This window comes from Leptodactylus fuscus, chromosome 2, assembly GCF_031893055.1.
Source record: "Leptodactylus fuscus isolate aLepFus1 chromosome 2, aLepFus1.hap2, whole genome shotgun sequence".
In the NCBI taxonomy this organism is placed as follows: Eukaryota; Metazoa; Chordata; class Amphibia; order Anura; family Leptodactylidae; genus Leptodactylus; species Leptodactylus fuscus.
Window position 1 is genome coordinate 165,389,476 of NC_134266.1, and position 21,472 is coordinate 165,410,947.

The following is a 21,472-nucleotide window of genomic DNA, read 5'->3' on the forward strand; positions in this document are numbered from 1 at the left end:
GCAGAATGCTGCATTGTTAAGGTGGCAAGTGCCTACGGGGCAGTTATCATCCAGACTGCCCTGTTTCTAAACAGGGCCCTTTCACACGGAGTAAACGCGCGTGTATTTTGGCAAAATACACGTGTAAAAATACACGTGTAAAAATAAGACTCCCATTGACTTCAATGACATTTTACACGTGTATTTTGACGTGTATTCTGATGTGTTTTTTTACACGTGTAAAAGAAAATGCCATTGAAGTCAATGGGAGTCTGATTTTTACACGTGTATTTTTACACATGTATTTTGCCAAAATACACGTGCCTTTACTCCATGTGAAGGGGCCTTATAATGATAATTGGTCAGTGTTAGGTTGCCTGCACACAATGCACTTGAGCCACGGTCATCGCATGTAAAATGCCACTAATTTCCTGGCTATAGCTGTAATAGCTATCTGGGTACAGTATTGGCAGGTCAGTGTTAGCCTGGACTTCAAGAGAGAAGAGTCTCTGGGCCCAGATATCAGACAGCTTCAAAATGAGTTCACAGTGCAGCCGGGTAGCAGGGAAGGTAAGTAGGATGGATGGCTGTATAGCTAGAAGTATAACTAGTAGGAAAAGAGAGATTGTGATCCCTCTGTATAAAGTGCTGGTGTGACCTCATCTGGTATACTATTCAGGAGACTTGACCTACTAAAACACATAGGTGAAAAAGAACAGGTGTAAAGGCGGGATACAAAAATTATGGAGGGTCTGAAGCAAAAAACATAGCAGGAGAAGCTTTAAAGAGATCCTATCATTGAATCTGCATTTTTTCTCCTTAACACACAGGAATAGCTATTCTTCTCCTACCTTAAGAAGTCTTCTCCGCGCTGCCCTTCCGTAGATATCCTGGTTTTCATAAGTATGCAAATAAGTTTTCTTGCAGCACTGGGGGTGGTCCCCAGCACTCAAACAGCACAAGAAAATGGCCGCAGGCATGCACAATCGACTGTGCAATCGGGCGCAGTCGTCTACGCATGCCTGCGGCCATTTTCTTGTGGCCGCTTACACGAGCGTACTGTGTAAGTGGCCACAAAAAAATGGCCGCAGGCATGGCAGAACCGACTGCGAATGCTTCTCATTTAAAGCCAGAAGAAGCCATCCGAATAAGACATCACGGAGAAGGCGTTCCAGAAGAAGAATAGGCTTTCGCTGTACAGTTTTTTTCACAGCACTGAGGACGCCTCCAGTGCTGTTTGAGTGCTGGGGACGGCCCCCAGTGCTGCGAGAAAAAAAAAAAACTCATTTGGATACTGATGAAAACCGGGATATCTATGGAACGGCGGCGCGGGGAAGACATCTAAAGGTAGGAGAAGAATAGCCTTTCTTAAGGCTATTCCTACGTGTTAGGGAGAAAAAATGCAGTTTTAATGATAGAATCCCTTTAAGAACTTAATCTGTATATTCTTGAGGAAGGGAGGGAAAGGGGGGCATAAATGAAAACATTAAAAATGTTAAAGGTATACATACGTTTTTCAGGGAAGTGTTTTTAATAAAAAGCTAAACGCAAGAACAAGGGGGCAGAGTCTGAAATTAGTTGGAGTTCATATCAAGAAGCAATAAATATTTTACTGAAAGAGTAGTTGAAGCTTGGAATAACTTTCCAGCAGATGTGGTGAATTTAACCAGGGCTAAACACATGTCTATCCTAAGCTAAAGTGGTAATAATTTGATGACTGACTAGATGGACCATGTGGTCTTTTCTGCCGTTAATCTTATATGTTTCTGTGTTTCTAATACTACCATAGTGTACATTGCTAGAACAATACTACCATAGTGCAACAAGATGAGAAAAGCATACAGTAACTGTGTAAGATGTCCATACAATGATTGGGTAATACTATCATACACTGACTGAATAATACCACTAAATATACCATGACTAGATAACCATTATATCAGGAGTGGTATATATTATATGTGCATCTGCCCTGAAAACTTTGTAGGGAAGACAATTTAGAAGTATCAGGGACCATATCTGTGGCATTCAGAACAAAAGGGATATGCTGGTGGTAAAACATATCCTTGAATGCTATTATTGTCTCTGATTTCAAATGAAAAAGAAGGGGCAGCTGGGACAACAAGCATCTTCAAAAAGACTAAGGTCTTGTTCACACAACTGTGAAGAACAGCCATGTGACAGAGATTTCCTCTGTGGACTTTGTCTCATTCACAAGATGTGGGTGGGATTCACTAGAATGATCTGAATTTTATCATCAAATTTTTCTGTCTCTGTCATTCTTGAAGAGACCTTTTAGGATCAGGGCTTTTATGTCTGCCAAGCTGTGGTCCGGGACAGCGAAGTGTTTCCCATTGGTGTGCCCAGACAAAATTTTATTGTGTGCGTGTGTAAATTCATACTCGCTTGCAGTTTCTATAATGTAAATTCCTTCACTGGGGCATCTTGTACATGAAATAATGTGCACCACATTGGAGGATGTACATGAAAAAGTCCCAGAAATGTTATATTCCTGCTATTTGGTACGTCGAGATTGCTTACGTTTAGTGCTTGTTTATATGTGAGGAGAGCCATATCTGGGAATGCTTTATTTAGTTTATTTTCCCTGGGAAATATTGGTAGTAGGTCAGCAGCAATTTTCCTGAAGATGTTTGTTTGCGGGTTTTATGTAACCACTAAGGGCACCCTGCTGTTGTTCTCCTTCTGTTTGTACTCTTAAGAGACTGCTCCTTGGAATTCTTGTAGCTCTGTGGATCTGCCCATCTACGACCCGTGGATGGTATCCCTGTTGTAAGAACGTATTCCTTAATGTTAGCAGGTGTTGTTTCCTGTCTTTACTGTCTGAATATATATATACAGCCTAGAGCTTGGCTGTAAATTAATAATTTTTTTATGTGTTGTGAATGAAAACTGTTTCAGCTCAGATATCCTGGCTGGCCTGTAGGATTATGGTAGACTGTAGTTTGTATATTGTTGTTGTTGATGTATTTAGTTGTGTCTAGGAAATGTATTTCGGATTTAGAGTAGGCAAAAGTGAGTCTGACAGTAGGATGGAATTTATTGAAGTTTTCATGGAAAACCACTAGTTTGTTATCTGAATCCATCCAGATTATTAGCAGGCCACCAATATACTGGAAGCTTGCTCGAGGTTCAATCATGCAAATTGATAAAAAACTTCTTCATGAACAGGTTAGCATGTTGTGATGACATTTTGCTAACAATAGCTCTCCATACACTGTCAATATATATTGTTGTTAAATGAAACGTACTTGTAGTGAAGTACAAACCTGATGAATAATAGGGCTGGCTTTGTTGCTTATTTTTTTGAAGAAAGAGTTGGCATGTGGCAATGCCATCCTCTTGGGGAGTATTGGAGTAAAGAGACTACATCCATTGTGGCCAATATTGTGGATTCAGGGCAGAGAATTTGCAGAAGATATCTGTGGTGTCTTGGATATTGCTGGGTTTTACAGTACTCTCACCCCAGCCAGAAATACTCTCAATTAAAGTCCCAACACCAGAAATAATTGGTCTTCCCGAATTGCCTTCTTTTTGGTAGCATGGAACTTGGGACTGCTTGGTATAAGGTCCAGCAGACTGTCACAGTATTGAAATTATTGATGATATTTGTAAGTTCCCCATGTATTGTTCTGTGGGGTCTTCCTTATAGTATGTTCACACTAAGTTTTTTGCAGGTGGATTTTGATGCAGAATTCACCTCAAAATCCGCCTGAAAAACATCTCCCATTCATTTCAATGGGAGTCACTAGCTTTTTTTTCCTGCAAGCGATTTTTTTCAGCTAGTGGGAAAAGGAAGCAACATTCCCTAGTTCCCACAAATTCCGTGGCGTGACACAAAATTATTAAATATCCCATGATTTTTTTTTCTGGCAAACTTGGTACTATCCAATTTTCCCCTATACTTAGTTTTAGGACTGATGTTTCTATTCACTGACAGCAAGGTGAAATCTTAAAAAAAATATGGAGAACTTCATGCAGAATGTATATTAGAAAGTTCAAGAACTTTTAAATTGAGAAAACCCCTTTAAGTATAAGAAGACAGAAAACTGGAGGAATCTCAGAGGGTTTTACAAAGCTTGATTTATGATGCTGGGACTTAGAGCTGTGCACAAATACATTAATAATACTTGAAAGTGGGGAAAAAAGTAATTTTACCTGACTGCTAATGAATGAAGTGGAAACTCTGTAGATAAAATATTAATATTAATGTCCTTCCACATTTCTCTGTTTTAAATACAATCATTATTTAATAATTCATTTTAACCACTATCAATGTAACAGATGTCTTCGAGTAATTCTTAATTTTAGACATATTTGGGTTGTTTCTTTGGTGAATAAGTTAATTCCAGACTATTATAATTCATTCTTGCAAGTGCTTGACTTAATTAAATTGGACGCCATTATAAGACGCTTTCCCTTGTGTCGCAGCTGCCCACTATCACATCCTGGTATTCTGGTCAGCTTCTGAATATTGTATAGCCTGTATATTCACAGCTATATAAAATACCATACTACTGCCCTGTCTATAGTAACTGAATAAACCTTGGGTTATTAGTTATACACATTGCAGGCTTATATCCCAGTACCCACCTCCTACCTCTCCAGATTTCTGTGTACATACCCCTACAGATAAAGGCCTGTAACATGGGCTCACATAAGCTGTTGTATTACACCCATCTGAAAGTGGCCTTAAGCAAAATATTAAAGGGATTCTACCATTAAACTACCTTTTTTTCTAATGAACACATCAGAATAGCCTTAAGAATGGCTATTCGTCTCCTACCTTTAGACGTGGTCTCCGCCGCGCCGTTCCTCAGAAATACTGGTTTTAATCGGTATGCAAATGAGCTCTCTGCAGCAATGAGGGCAGGCTCCAGCGCTGAAACACCGATGAGCGCGTCCCCATTGCTGCCCAGAGCTCTACCATTAAACTACTTTAACAGATTGTTGCTAGACTCTAGACCCGTACCTTTTCACTCCGATATTATTAAATGTAATGGACAGTGAAATATTAGAAACTTAAGACAATGACAGGTGGTTACTGCTGCCCTAATGGATACCACCATATGATATAAGTTTATATGAGTAAGCAGAGATCTAGAAAACCATGAGGAATTGATGCAGAAAGTGTATAATTGTATAACTTTTCATTATATAAACAATAACATTGGTCTCTCAATATTTTACCAAAACTGGATAACTCCTTTAATATTTTTTTCTATAAAACATATTAGAACCATTATTATTGTTTCACCACTTTACACTGTATAGAATATCTCACCATTGTATCTGTACTAAAACTATTGTGTTTCTTTCAGTTTCCCCCCTTCCTGCTATCTAGAAATTGATCCAGAAGTAAATTTTGGCAGTGTAGTTGCAAACAGCAAAGTGATCTACAAGGAGATTGCAATTACAAACCATGGTTCTTCTTCAGGTAATATCCAGCACCTTGACTTGAGTACACTTGTATCTTGTGTGTTACGTTTAGTGCATCTGTATATTGTGTTTGCATTTTGATACTGTTTTCATTTATGCAACTACCCGATACACTCAGGGACAGTTCTGGCTTTTCTGCTGCCCCATAAACTGCAATTCCGCGGAAATTGAAATGGCACCCTGAGGCAAGGGAGGCCCTTTACCCAGCACTCACCTTTGCCCAGCCCTCCAGTGTTTGCTGCCAAAGCCTGTTCGGTTGTGCAACATGCTTCGGTCGCCGGAAGACCTGCACCCTACATGACCATTGGAGCTGAAGGGGGACCGGTGACATATGTCAATGACATCATTGGTCTCTCTATGGCTACTGGCCTCAGTGGTCACATGAGGACAGGGATTCTGGAGAATGAGGCAAGGTGGCAGACATCAGAGCGCCAGTAACAGGTAAATATGGTTTTCTTTTTTTATGTTGCTCTTGCCCTAGAACATGCCCTAGAGCCATGTGAGCAGATTGAAGCTCCTTGCTGACTTAAGCATACACCCTGAGGAGGGAGGCTTCAGAGACTCTTTTTGGTATTCTTTCTTTTCTGTGTTTTATTCCCATTTTATTTTATGTATTGTATTGTGCTATTATCTGTCTTTGCTTTGTTATCCACTGATATGTATTCCTGTATATGTTAGCGGATAGTACCGACACACTCAGGTTAATAAATATATAAAATTTATAAAGCTCGTTTTGTATTATCCTATAAACCCAGGCACACTCAAGGGGTGTAAATGGAAAGTAAGAAAGAAGGGTGATCGTAGGTGTGCCAAGCAACTTTGGTAAGGCGATATCCGTCACAGTGCCATTTACAGTGTTATAACTAAAGTATTGTTGACCCCGGTGCAATCTTTTGCAATCTACCTCACCCCTACAACGAATTCTTCATAGTGATGGTTATGGGTGCTAAGGAGTTTAATCCATCTTAGTGTGGTTAGGGTAATTTATGGCTCTCCTTGCCTTATAGGCCAGCTGGAAGCTACATTATCAATACTGATGCCAGTTCTTATGGGCCCCCTAAGGCTTCTGGGTCCTGGTGTGATTGTACCCTCTGCACCCCCTCAAGTTACTCCCCTGGCAATTTGCCAAAATGTGTTACTTTGCTATACATTTTAAACCTAAATCGGATGTAAAGTGTTTAATAAATCCCCCTCCCCATAGAGCTATTGTTGTTCTAAGGAGCCATAGGCACTCAGTAAGCCATGGTATGGTATTGCCATATAACACAGTATTATGGAGATACTGTGGTCTGTCTTGGAAGCAGTGCTTTTAGGGAAGAATACCTTTGTGATATGGCATCAGATGGAGCTTTCAGACTGAATCAATCAGAAATGATACTCACTATGCCACTGTGTGAAATCAAAGCTTATCTAGGTAGAACATTGTACACCATTAGGCTAAATGCACAAGAATGTTGCTAAAATGGCAATGTCTGATTTTATTCACTGCAGTTATGCATCTGTGCGGCAGCCATTTCCACCGATTACTCATAGGTTTAGGTCTATTCATGGGTGCATGAAAATGAACATGCTCAATACTTTGGTGGTCTATTAAAACAGACTGTCAAAATGGATATATGAATAACCCCATTGAAATTAATATGTCCTAAAAATGAGCATATTGCATGAGGGCTTAGGTTGAGGCCACAGAAGATAGGTCCACTGCTTATTAGCTGGCAAAAATTTTTTAAAAAAAGTCTTTAAAAAAAATTGCAAAATCATAAAAAATGTAATTCCCTCATCACAAAATGTTTAATAAATAATAAAAAATGCAACTGTAATGTTATTTCTCCACACAGTGAATGATGTAAATATGGATTTTTAAAGAGAAGCAAAAATTGCAGTTTTTTGCCTGTCGCCCACTGAAAAGAGTTATATAAAGGGATAAAAAAAATGTTATATTCCACAGAATCGTATTAATGTAATTGTATTGACGCACTGAAAAAAAACCCTTTAAGGATGCCCTATTGAAGATTGCCTTTTTAATTAAGTAGAATATAAAAACAATAATACATTGAAATGCAATAAATTATTTTACGTTAACTCAGTTAATATTTGCATTAGCTTGCAGTTCATGAATAATTCCACTAGGTGGCGGCATTATAACTAATTTGAACCATGCATGTAAGAGATTGCCTTCCTCATTTAATTTCAGTATCTGAGAAGTAAAAAAAACAGTAGTACATGCTGGTGGGGTGTTTTTGGCTCCCTCAAGTCTGTTTAATTAAAATGAAAGCATTGATGAGATCTTGAAAGACTTCAAGCACTGCTAGTTTACAAGTGCAAGTGCACTCTGACCTACTTAGTCATCCGTTTTTGTATACCATTTTTAAAAGGCTCAGAGGATTTGTAAAATAAAATGGCTATATAGAAAGGGACATCTATAATATCATTTGAAAAAAAACATTAACGTCATTGGAAAATACATATAACAAGCTATGTTGTTTATGATACTGGTTCTTCAAAAGCAAAAATGAGCAGATTTACCAGTCTATGCGATATCATTATAAGAAGGGGTTGTCTGGTTTAGGAAATGTTATTTGTATTATGGAATTCTGCTTGAACTTGCCTAGTCCTACATTAAACAGTGATTTAATTTAAAGGGATTCTATCATTTAAAAAAAATAATAAAAAAAAATAAAAAAATCGATTTTTAAATAACAGCACTTCGGAGTAGCCTTGGTAAGGCTAATCTGCTCCTACCTTTATTTTTCAGGTCCACGCCACCTTTTTTTCAGTTTTGTCTTCTTTCTTCATTATCCAAATTGGTCTTCAGAAGGCACAGGGTGGCTCCCCCAGTCCTCAAAGCTCCTCTTACACGAGACCACCAAAAATGGTGACGGAACATATGCAGTCAGCTGTTTCGTCGGCCATTTCGTGGTGGTCTCGTGTAAGAAGAGGAGTGAAGAGGAGGAGATGCGTCAGGAGCAGAAGAGAGAGGCGGCGCTGGTACCTATGACGAGCCTGTGCTTTGAGGACTGGGGGAGCTCTATGTGTGGACCTAATTGATTTTTCTCTCATTCTGTGTATTATCACCTTATCTATAACTTAACAGTGTTAAAAAAGCAAGGAACAGCAAAGTGTAGCAGCAGCAATTATTTGAGTGTCTTTTCTGAACCCTCTCCCCTCTTCATTGACTAACATAGAGAAAGTAACTGCCTGAAGAGTGGAGAAGAAAACATATTTCTTTAATAAGATAAATTACAAGGGATCTTATTTTCACCTGTATTGTTTGCAACTGAAGGTATGCTTTAATACTGTGTAATGCATAATTTCCGCTATGCTATCAGAAAACAACTGTGGAGTTGTGGGTGTCAGACCCTCACAGTCTGGTCTAAATGGCCTATCTTAAACATAGGTCATCGATATCCTGCAAAACGCCTGTAAACTAATGGTGTTTTATTTCAGTAGTATTGTATAAACTGAAGCTGGCATGAAGGTGTCAGTCTTTACTGCAATATTTCCTGTAAAGCAAGAGTTTCATAATGTGGTTTCCAATTTTTACAATATATATTGTACAGCCTGTGTACTATGAGCTTCCATTAGGAGCCTCCAGTGCAGATTCTGTCAGAAAACCTACAAACTCCTTCATCCAGGAAAATAACAGAAACCCGATAGATTTTATTATATTTATTGGGGCAGATTTTTCAAAACCAAAGCTGTCTTAGTTGTCTATAGCAACCAGTCACAGAGCAGGTTTCATTTTGTATTCTGCACCAGTAAAATGAAAGCTGCATTGTGAGTGGCTGCTCTGGGCAATTAAGCCAATTAGTTCTGATGGTCTATGTTGCTATCTATTGTGTAACCAATCCATCCCCAGCTTGCATTTTGTTTTCTTATGTCTATGGTTTCCTCCGGGTACACCAGTTTTCTTTTACAATCCAAAGACATACTGATAGGGGATGTAGATTGTGAGCCCTTTATGGGAAAGTGTTGATAATATTTGCAAAGCTCTGTGGAATGCGATGTGATGGTAGAGATTATATATATATATATATATATATATATATATATATATATATCTCTGTCAGGTTGGGTCTGGGGGTGCTAGGTGAGGTGACAGACACAAAAGTCCAGTTTCTTTTAGTCCAAAACAAAGGTAGAGTTTTATTTTCACTCAAAAATGTAGTGCAGCAACAAAAGGAAACAATACAAAAATAAATAGCTGCCAGGCTAGGCTGTAACTAAACATAGAATAGGTTACCTCACCTAGAATAACAGAAATCCAAAAGCCAGTAGAATCATTCAGGGCACAGCTCCAAAAATATGACCTCTCTGTTTGTTCTCCAGCCAAGCTCTGCCAAAGTGTTGTTGCTGGAACTGGCTTCTTAAGCCTCCTTGACGAGGAGACTCTCTGCAGCTGAGTCGCTGCCGGAACATCCCCAAAGTGTGGACTGGAGGGGGTGGAATGACAGGTCTCACTAACAACCTACCTGTCATTCCGAAAACTCCATCCCAATACTGAGCATTTACCAAAATGCTCAGCAGAGGAAAGTTGTCTGCTGAGAACAAACATTCCTTCTGGAGTTTTCTCATCTCACCCACCTTAGTAGTCCCCTCCATTACCTGACCAGTCATCGGCTTACAACATATATATATACAGTCCTATGAAAAAGTTTGGGCACCCCTATTAATCTTAATCATTTTTAGTTCTAAATATTTTGGTATTTGCAACAGCCATTTCAGTTTGATATATCTAATAACTGATGGACACAGTAATATTTCAGGATTGAAATGAGGTTTATTGTACTAACAGAAAATGTGCAATATGCATTAAACCAAAATTTGACCGGTGCAAAAGTATGGGCACCTCAACAGAAAAGTGACATTAATATTTAGTAGATCCTCCTTTTGCAAAGATAACAGCCTCTAGTCGCTTCCTGTAGCTTTTAATCATTTCCTGGATCCTGGATAAAGGTATTTTGGACAAACAATTCAAGTTCAGTTAAGTTAGATGGTCGCCGAGCATGGACAGCCCGCTTCAAATCATCCCACAGATGTTCAATGATATTCAGGTCTGGGGACTGGGATGGCCATTCCAGAACATTGTAATTGTTCCTCTGCATGAATGCCTGAGTTGATTTGGAGCAGTGTTTTGGATCATTGTCTTGCTGAAATATCCATCCCCGGCGTAACTTCAACTTCGTCACTGATTCTTGAACATTATTCTCAAGAATCTGCTGATACTGAGTGGAATCCATGCGACCCTCAACTTTAACAAGATTCCCGGTGCCGGCATTGGCCACACAGCCCCAAAGCATTATGGAACCTCCACCAAATTTTACAGTGGGTAGCAAGTGTTTTTCTTGGAATGCTGTTTCTTTTTGGACGCCATGCATAACGCCTTTTTTTATAACCAAACAACTCAATCTTTGTTTCCAAAATGAAGTTGGCTTCTCCAAATGTGCTTTTGCATACCTCAGGCAACTCTATTTGTGGCGTACGTGCAAAAACGGCTTCTTTCTCATCACTCTCCCATACAGCTTCTCCTTGTGCAAAGTGCGCTGTATTGTTACCGATGCACAGTGACACCATCTGCAGCAAGATGATGCTGCAGCTCTTTGGAGGTGGTCTGTGGATTGTCCTTGACTGTTCTCACCATTCTTCTTCTCTGCCTTTCTGATATTTTTCTTGGCCTGCCACTTCTGGGCTTAACAAGAACTGTCCCTGTGGTCTTCCATTTCCTTACTATGTTCCTCACAGTGGAAACTGACAGGTTAAATCTCTGAGACAACGTTTTGTATCCTTCCCCTGAACAACTATGTTGAACAATCTTTGTTTTCAGATCCATTTGAGAGCGGGCTGTCCATGTTCGGCGACCATCAAACTTAACTGAACTTGAATTGTTTTGTAGAAAGAAATGGTCCAAAATACCTTCATCCAGGATCCAGGAACTGATTAAAAGCTACAGGAAGTGACTAGAGGCTGTTATCTTTGCAAAAGGAGGATGTACTAAATATTAATGTCACTTTTCTGTTGAGGTGCCCATATTTTTGCACCGGTCAAATTTTGGTTTAATGCATATTGCACATTTTCTGTTAGTACAATAAACCTCATTTCAATCCTGAAATATTACTGTGTCCATCAGTTATTAGATATATCAAACTGAAATGGCTGTTGCAAACACCAAAATATTTAGAACTAAAAATGATTAAGATTAATAGGTGCCCAAACTTTTTCATAGGACTGTATATATATATATATATATATATATATATATATATATATATATATATATATATATATATATGTAAGCAAAATAATAATAGTAATGGAACAAAAAAAATAGAATGTCTATCACAAATGTGAGCTAGGTCTAACATTTTTCATGAAACCTTTAGTGATTTTATATTATTATTATTATTATTATCAACAATTTCCTCCCTTTTATATAAACATTATAACATAGTGTATGTGATCCCAGACCACGTTGTAGCATAGTTAATTTGTAACGGTAAGTGTATATTGTATGCCTCACTGCTTTAGTGACATTGAAATTATAATGCTGTCAAATCACTTAAAATGCTGCTCTGCTTCTTTGACATAACAACACTTGGGATTTCAGCCTTAGATTTTGGACTTTTTTTTTGAATATTAGGTTTATTTATAACCTATTTTACATTAGAAACCCTAAGCTGATGTATGATGAGATGTGGGATGTCTTTCTGTCAAAATTCTGTTGTGTACTGTTTTCTGAAGATCACTGTTGAAGATGAAGCAATATTGCAGCCAGGGCCACATCTGCCATGAGGCATGGGCGACAGATGACAGAGTCCCTGAGGGACCGCAAGAGGGGACCACAGAACCGTGGCAGTGGATCCGCGCTCAAAGGTCGTGGAGATAAAGCACAAATCAGGATAAATGGCAGAAGAACCTTTTATTGGAATGGATATACAACAGTACAGCACAACGCGTTTCAAGCTGCAGATACACCCTTTCTCAAGTGCAAAATTGCTGAAAAAGATTCTAATGCCGGAGCTCCGGACAGCAAATACTAATCAGCCAGATAAGAGTCCCTGAGAGGGCGGCAGTCAGATGCAGGCAGTGTCCAGCTGCACCACTGTCTGCACCTGAGCCATGACCTGTACATCTTTCCTGGCGCCCCTTGCGGCACTCACTGAGTTAGAAAGGCCTATGGGCAATCCCCCTTCCCTCCCGTTTATAATTATATCTTACTTAATGTTCACTTATGTAGCGCCCTGGACATTTTCTGCCACACAGGATATGTAGAACTGTTGCTCCCAGGTCCCAGCGGTACCATAGAGCATCTGGAAATGGAGGCATTGGACGTAATTCTGTATGTCGCTTTCTAGTGTCTATGTTGCAGAATAAACAAAGGCATCTTTTACTGAAAAGATTTAGAATGACCTCTTGATCCAGTTAAAGAGCCGCCCATAAAGGTTATGTGTATGGGAAACTTTATTGGGAAGAATAACATGGTTTCACTCAGTACAAGCTATTTTCCTTTTTCTTGCAATTAGCATAATGCCTGTCCAACTGTAGACAGGCTGGTTGCTGAAAACTAACCTGTCACTTTGATCACGACTTCTGATCTGCAGATTGATATATAGTTTTTTGGGAAAAGACTTGTTGTAATCTGTAACTTATTGATTGAATTTGCTACCTACTCAGGGCTTAGAGTCCGGTGGTGGGCCTAAAGAGTGAATGTATCTTGTGTGCATACAAATAGCTGTGCTTACTCACTCTGCAGGGCTGCCCACTTCACTTCTAATTGTGTATCAAGCTCAGTTTCTCCTGTTTTATGACATGCTACTCACACATAGGATTGCACAAACAATACAATGCAACAGGTTCCTTTTTATAGGTACATACCTCCCAACTTTCAAAGGACTGAAAGAGCGACAAAATCAGCAGTGCATGTAGTGCGCAGTGAAAATTTTAGGAATCATAAGCCTTGCCTTCAGCCCTGCCTATGCCCACTTTGGTGCAGCCATTCCCAACCATCTCCCTTTGTACCACCACACAGTAAAATGCTCCTTTAGTAGCCCAATACAATTTCATGTGTCTTGTGGTTTTCACACAGATTAATGTCTCCTTGTAGCCTCTATAGTACTCTATAGTACATAAAATAAGATAATCCTTTAATAATCCCACAATGGGGAAATTCAGTGTGATACAGCATCATGGATAATACAGTAGTATATAACAAGAGAGAAACACATACAAGCTCATGGCTGATAGAGAAATACTAGGAGTCATAGCAACTAAAAAAAAAAAGAAATGAAAGACAAACTGCGGGATCATTTAGTTCTCTGTGCGAAGTGATGTTGATAATACAGCCTTACTGTGGTTGTAGGACACACGGGGGGGGGGCACAGCATGTAGACATAACAAGCATAAACAGCTTTTTGCAGAGGTGAGTGACATATGCAGCTATGACAATAACATGTGGTAGTTCCTTTGGTAGGTAGTAGGATCTCATACTCACAGCTGATAGTTTGGTATCTTGCATCAGCAATATTGTTCCTTAACCACAAAAATATCCCAAAAAGTACACCATCCTTCATCACAATCCCTCTTCCTATCTTCTTGCTGCTGTCATGTGTTCTATCCACCCGAAGAAGTATGAAGCCATTCAGGGAGACAGGGTGCTGATTATTCCTCCATACTATCTGCTCTTTTGCCATGCTTCCTTAACTCGTGGGGGGAGAAAGGGATGGTAGGTTCCTAGGTTGTAACAGAGTCCCACATGTCCACAGCAAAAAAAGAAATTCTAGTCAGCTGACTGCAGGCATCTTCCACGCATAAGCAATAGATACCAAAAACATGTCCTTGAAAGAAGAAGTCTGCAATTTCATGCTGGTTTCTCCTCCATGCTTTGTCTGCCTCATGTTGTCCATGCTTCCCTTAGCTCGTGGGGGGATGGTAACAAGGCACATGTACACAGGAAATTCCAGCTGAGCAGGCATCTTCCAAGCATAAACAATAGACACAAAGAAAATAGTCTGCAGGTTCTTCCATTCGGGATAGTTAGCTGATTCATAGTGCTAGGTTGCTTGAGAATTCTTGAAGATACAGACAAAAAGAGTGAAAAAGGAAAGAAAAAGGTCACTCTCAGCTTGGAGCTCTGTATCGGGGCTGCCACTTATGCGATCATGCCATGTAATGTCCATCTCAGTGTGGCCCACACAGAATAATGTCCCTCTTTATGTGACCCCCATAGCATATTGTTCACTTCAATGTAGCCCTACAGTATGTTATCCTTAATGTGGCCCCCATAATCTAATTTTCCCTCCTGATGCCCCTACATAGAAATGCACAAGAAAAGAAAAACAGATAAATAAAACTAATAGTCACCTTACCCAGTTTCCCCAGAGTCCACTCCAGTCTTTGCTGTTGGGGAGCAGCAGGTACGATGTAGTTACATTGGAGTTAAAGCCGAACTGTCCCACTGAATGCAGGACAGTTGGGAGTTATGAGTTACTATTTAAAAAATGGGGTTGAAAATCTGTGGCAAAACTAAAATTTACATTGAACTTGAGGGCAAGTGCTCAGTATAAAGACAGTTGGACAGAAAGCGCAGAGGGCCAAATCTCCCTTTGTACTCCACATAATATGGACAGCTACAGTCCAGAAATAACATAGACATACACTGGAGATTAAGGGGACAATTTTTTTAAGACCAGCATTCTGGGCCTCCTAATAATTCTAATGCATATCGGTAGGTCCTGTTTTCAAGATCTGAAATTTGTGACAAGAACTGATATAGAGTTCAGCTATAACTTGCACCAGTTTTCTGACACAAGTTAAAGTAAATTGGTAGGTTTGTGGAGTCCACGGCCACACTGATCCCTGCTGTGCTCTACCTGCTTTTTACAAAGAAAAAAACACCAAAAAAGTGCTCAAAAATGGTGTGCCCCAAAAATGAGGACTTTCATCATGCCTTGTACAGCAGAAAACTGATATCAAAGTCATGATAAATAAACCCCTAAACATTTTGGCCCGTTTCCTCTGAGCGCAGTGGCCATGATCATAATTCATGAATGGTGTGCCCCTGGCTGCACTATATCACATACAATGTTTTTGCATTCTTGAACTTTGCGCTGTAGATTCATTGTTTCTTTAACATGTCAAACTAAATTATCCTCTTTATCGTTATCTTTGTCCTCTATCACTATACTGTACTGTTTTATTCTCTCCATATTATACATTTGCCATTCTGTCTTACAGCAGTTTTACCAATTATATCTATACTTTTGATGTTGAGTTCTATTTAACTTTATATACTGTGATTATTGCGTATGCTTGTGTACCTAAATTGACAGTGATGATCCATGCTGTGCAAGAGAAAAACACAAGGGCACTATAATGAATGCAATAATGAATCCGATACAGACAGCTCTAAATTGGTACGTGCCTCTCTGCAACTAGGGACAATCTCCCCAGCCTTGTGAGTGCAGTAAAACAGGTTTTCATTTAGATGATTTTCGTACATTACTTTACCACTTCTTTTGTACACTTAGCTGTGGAAAAATATTACTATCAAGAATTTCTGTTTATTAACTACCTATAAATTAGAATAAATAACTGATACATTGTGACTATAAACCTGTAATAACAATAACAGTATATATGTTTCATTAGGTACTTTTAAAATAAAATACAGCGGTCACCTTCCCATCACTGTATTTCCAACCAGTGGAATCGTTGAGCCAAAAACAATGCAGATAATTAAAGTGGAGCTATGTACAGATTCTCCTGCTGTCATTGAAGAAACTGCTAAGTAAGTAAATCTATTTAGACTGTAACATCAAGATAACCTCATGAGCCTCATACTCAGGCATATAAAAGGCGATGTAATATGGGTCAGAGGTGACATGGCCCCTACAACTGATTTGTGGGGGTTGTGAGAGCCAAGTGGATGCCATTTAAACCACAGGTCTATTATTGACAGGCTATACTAAGGGTAGCACATCAATTTCAAAGCCTGGATAACCCCTTTAAAATTGGCCATATGGTCATATAGTAGTAAATCAGAGCTTAGAAATAGGTAAATTGGGAAATTATGTTGAAATAATTTCCTGACACAATAATTTGAAATTCAGCTTTGCTTTAGCTGCTGGATTGTACCTGGGCTAACCCACTTAATATTGTCATAGATGTGTGCATTAACTATTGTTTGGGAACACCGCAGGGTGTAGAAAGTAAGGAGTGCTATTTGTCTTTTGGAACATAGATTTAGGGTAAGTTCACACGGGGAGCGGAAGGGCGGATTTTGACACCGAGAGCGATGCGGGGAGCTGCGTTACTCTCCGGCCAAAATCCTCCTGCCACGACAGTCGCGGCTTCCCCCTCCGGAGTAGGCTCCAATGAATGGGCCAACTCCAGAGGTTGCTGCCGCGGGGTGGACATCAAGGCTCAGCGAGCCGCGGAATCCACCTGAAGAAAGGGCAGCTCGCAACACGCTGCTCACGTAAAAAAGTAGCCTGGCAGTCTCCATAGACCAGCATTGTGAAGGGGTGGATTATGACATGGATTCTGCACCATAATCCGCCCCCTCTGTGCCCGTGTGAACGAGCTGCAGTTGTTGCAGTTTTTGAACCAAAGTCAGGAGTGAATTGAACAGAAGAGAAAACTATAGGTTCTTATGTCATATTTCCCATTCCTTTTGAAGCCATTCTTGACTTTGGCTCAAAGATGTGGCAAAATCTGCAATAAAAAAAAAATAGCTTTTCCGCATCGTGCAGCCTTAAGGGTGAATTCACGCTAGTAAAGTTCCCTCTGCGGACTTTCTGTTTCAATTATACTTATGAAGAAACCGCCGGTGTTTCCGTAGGTATAATTGAAATGCTGCGATTTCCGAAACTGCACTGGTTTTGGAAATTGTGACATGTCCACAGCGAAGTTTTAACCGCAAAGTGGACATAGGATTCTCCGTGATGTTTCCTGCGGCCTTTCTGCCACGGGCAAATCACGGCATTTACGCCATGTGGGGCTCCGAGCTTAGACTAGTTTTTGGAAATCATGCCACTAAAGGGCGGATGCTGCTTTGGATAAAATGACCAAGGGGAACCCTGGGTCCATCATTAGTGATCTCTAGACCAGTAAGTAAATTACAACTCCCCGGACAACCCCTTTAAGGCTAAAACTAGCTGTGCCCTTAAGGGGTTAAATTATATTATAGCATTGTATCATGATAGTAGTAGTGGTGCTCATTTTTTAGCTAATTGTTTATTCTCATTAATATTAATCTTTTGTCAGCTCAACTTTTAGCCAGATACCTTAGTAATGTAGTACAGATGGTTGTCTAGGAATGTGTGGCCTGGCAAGACCCCTAAAATGCCTTAGCCTTTAATTCCTGTGTTCCCGCCATTTGTATTGTATGTGCTGTATAAAATCTGGATTGACACAATGCTGACAGCAGAGAAAGAACAAACAGATTGGGAGCAGCCAGTTCATACTATCCCCAGCTCAGTCTGTGGTATTGATTAGAGTAAAAACAAATAAGATAGGATTTAGATTTAAATGGGTTGTCTGGCTCCAAACTGATTTTCCATATTGATGAAATATCCCCATACTGACCTATCAGCAGTGTGTGATCTGTTGGGGTCTCACACCCAGACCCTGTACAGATCAGCTGTTCTAGCAGCCTCTGGGTACCAGAAACTGCTAGCCTATGTGAGTGTGTGTGTGAGTGTGTGCAGCATCGCCACTGCTTTTATTCAAGTAATAGGAGTAGCACAGCATCCCTACCCACTACATTACGGAAGTTCTGGGGAATTACTTGAATACTAGTGGTGTGTACGCACTTCCTGTTGACTTGAGGCTTTTGGCTCCCAGAACAGCTGCTCTGTGCAGGATCCAAGTGTTAGACTTCGACAGATCGCATACTGATGACCAATTCTTTGCATAAACCTTGCAGCTTCTGCGATCTGGTTCATGGTACTAATCCAGTAAAAGTGGGAGTGTTGCTAAGTAGGGGGATACTTTGCACTCAAAGGTTAACATCCAAAACTTTGTTCAAGGAAATGTGCAATCCAGGTTAAAATACTCAGTCTGGCTATGTGTTTTGAGCGTCAGCAGTAAATTCTCCCCTCATTCGCAAAAAAAATGAATAAAATGGCAATTTACATGAAAACAGGGCTCTGAAGATGGATAAGACGTAAATTTGGAAACTGTAGAATTATCTGTACAAGGTAATGAGATTAGGATTAGAACTAATTTACTCCTGATAGATGCCCTTTAATCATATCTAGGACTGTTTTTAGGCAGGATTGTATATGTTCTTGAATAAAGTTTTGGAGTTTACTCTTTGAGTGCCGAACATCTCCTACATTACAGACTATATTTGCCTCAGAGCAAGTCCAGCAGTCCAAGCCCCTGGATTCATGCTGATATAACACTTGGGAGAGCTGATCTCCCTGGGTTCACATCCGCAACAGGCTTTATGTTTTTCTTTTTTGGGAACAGAAATAAAATGCAGAGCAAGCCAGGGATAAATCCACTGCATGATGGACACCAATCAGTGGCGTAACTAGGAATGGCGGGGCCCCATGGCGAACTTTTGACATGCCCCCCCCCCCTCCAAACGACACCAAAGACCTTGACAACTGAACCCCCCCCTGCATTTCTGCGTACATTATTATGCCCCATAGGGGCCCCTGCACACAGTATTATGCCCCATAGTGGCCCCTTAACACAGTATTATGCTCCATTGTGGGCACCCATGAACAATTATTATACTCTGGGGTCTTTTCAGACCCCAGAGTATAATAGATTCACGAGAAAAAAGGAATATCCAGCATGGCAATAGTCCAAAACTAAAACTTAGCTTTTAATGAATAGGAACATGTTGTCCCATTAAAATCATTGACAAGACATCGAGCAAAAACAAATAGTGCGTTTTAAAAAGGATTCACATGGACATACCAAATTGACGATGCCGTAACATACTGACCCGCTGACGCGTTTCAGAGTCAGAACTCCTTAGTCATCGCTGGTGTTTCCATATGCAACTTTATATTGGAGCCTTTGGCTGTGGACTGTTTGATATCGGTTCCCAGAGTATAATAATCGGAGACCCACGGGAGATAAAACCAGAAAAAAACACTGTTACTTACCTATCCCTGGCTCCGCTGCACTCTCCACCGCTGTCGGCCATCTTCAATGACATCCATGATGTCATGTGACCAGGGGGCTTGTGTCATGACGCATATGGATGCAGGTCCCGATCATGTGACGTCAGGGACTTCACACAAGTAGGCCTGAAGCCTCTCCGGAGAGGTAAGTAACAGTGTTTTTTATGTTCCTTACCTCTCCTGAGCCTCCGATCAATATACTGGGGGGTTCGAAAAGACCCCCAAGTATAATAGTGCTTGTGGGGACCCTGCTGGATCGGTAAGTAAGTAGGGCCTGTTACCAGCTGGAGCAACTCCAGCCGGTAACAGCCTATTAAAAAAAATAAAAAAACGCAACGGTAGCAGCTGTCGCCGGGCCCCCTAAAGTCCCGGGCCTTGTGGCAGCCGCTACCGCTGCTACCCTGGTAATTACGCCCCTGACACCAATAGTGCCTGAATGACACCATCATTGCATTGGACCCTTTAGCTAACAAATGTAACATAATGTAATTATAGTATGAGCTGAGTTAGTTACCTTTTTCTTTCCTGTAGTTTGTATCTGTTTTATGTGTTTACTGTATGCTGACGTCTGTTGTCTTCCTGATTCCTTTAGAGTTAAATTACAAGGTCATGAGGATCTGCTCTTGAAGATTAAAGGGCATATAGTCAATCAGAAACTTGAATTGCTCGATCTGTCTGGACAACCTTTAAGATGCCTGCACTTTGGTTCTGTCTACTTTGGAACATCAAAAATCCGCAAAGCAGTGATTTATAATGATAGTCCTGAGACAATAAGCTGGGTGTCTGTCTTGGATGATAATGCTGTGGGTGCTGAAGTGGTAAGTGGTGTAGCAATTAGAATACTTTCTTTGTAAAACGTGAACACTGTATTTCAAGTGATGAATAAGGTACAACAGACATGAAATCCTCTGTTTACTATGGTCCTAAAATACGTAGACAGCAGAGACAAGTCACATACATTTTGGAAAGACATAATTCCTGGATTATAATCAGTGTACAATCCTGATCACACAAACTGTCATCAAACCTGCATGTGTTGGCCAGCAAATATTGCCAAATGCAAACTTAACCCCTAAAGGAGTATCCTCATCCAATATCAATGGCTAAACCCTGTCCTGCCTGGTGTGACAGTTGTGGTGGAAGGAAAACAGACCACACCAGCACTGCTCAATTTCCATTAGCTTCAATAAGAATTTTGGACACTGTCAAGCAAGTGTGATTGACTGTTTTTGGAACTATGAAAAAAATGAATGGATATTTTGTATGTCTACTTCTCTGCTCATGGCATCCGGCACACTGTGTAGGATGAAGATAACCCATTCTGGATGTAGGTACGGGTCCCAGAGGTTGGACTTGCATCTTTGAGACATTTATGGCATATCTATAGAATATGCTATAAATATTTAAGATGAGAATACCCCTTTTAAGGACCATCCATTATACAGTATATTTTCAGAAGTGGTCCTGGTTATTACACTTGCCTCAATGTATAAGAACTGGTTTAAAGAGGGTATAAGCAAGAGAAGAGAAGATAGAAGTTGTTTATTTTGTTTTCACATACACCGCACTAAGTGAGGACTGTGTATTCCTGAAACCATGGCAGGGTCTTTGCCCCCATTGGTTCTAGTGATGACTAACTATTTGGTCTCTGTGCATTCTGGCAGCAGAGGGTTGTTTGGTCTACACAGGACTGCTGTTAGGAGGAGGAGACCTGGACAAATGCCCAGGGTCCCCAGGAATAGGCAGAACCAGGGCCAGCGTCAGCACTCGGCAAGTGCTGAGGCCCCAAGCACCTAAGGGGGCCCACTAGACTACTGGATGTAGGCAGCCTAACTTTGTCTCCCACAACTTTACCTTTGATCTTTATAACTGTCTTCGCAAGCTGACAGCTCCTTCTC

General features: G+C 40.3%; 1 protein-coding gene across 1 annotated transcript in view; it reads left to right on the forward strand.

Annotated features, from left to right (window-relative positions):
* CFAP47 (cilia and flagella associated protein 47) overlaps positions 1-21,472 on the forward strand; it is a 478,593-nt gene that overhangs the window by 11,333 nt on the left and 445,788 nt on the right. Inside the window, exons 4-6 of the mRNA XM_075265004.1 lie at positions 5,319-5,434; positions 16,081-16,219; positions 20,167-20,392. Coding sequence (XP_075121105.1) covers positions 5,319-5,434; positions 16,081-16,219; positions 20,167-20,392 — 481 coding nt within the window. The remainder of the gene's footprint in view (positions 1-5,318; positions 5,435-16,080; positions 16,220-20,166; positions 20,393-21,472) is intronic.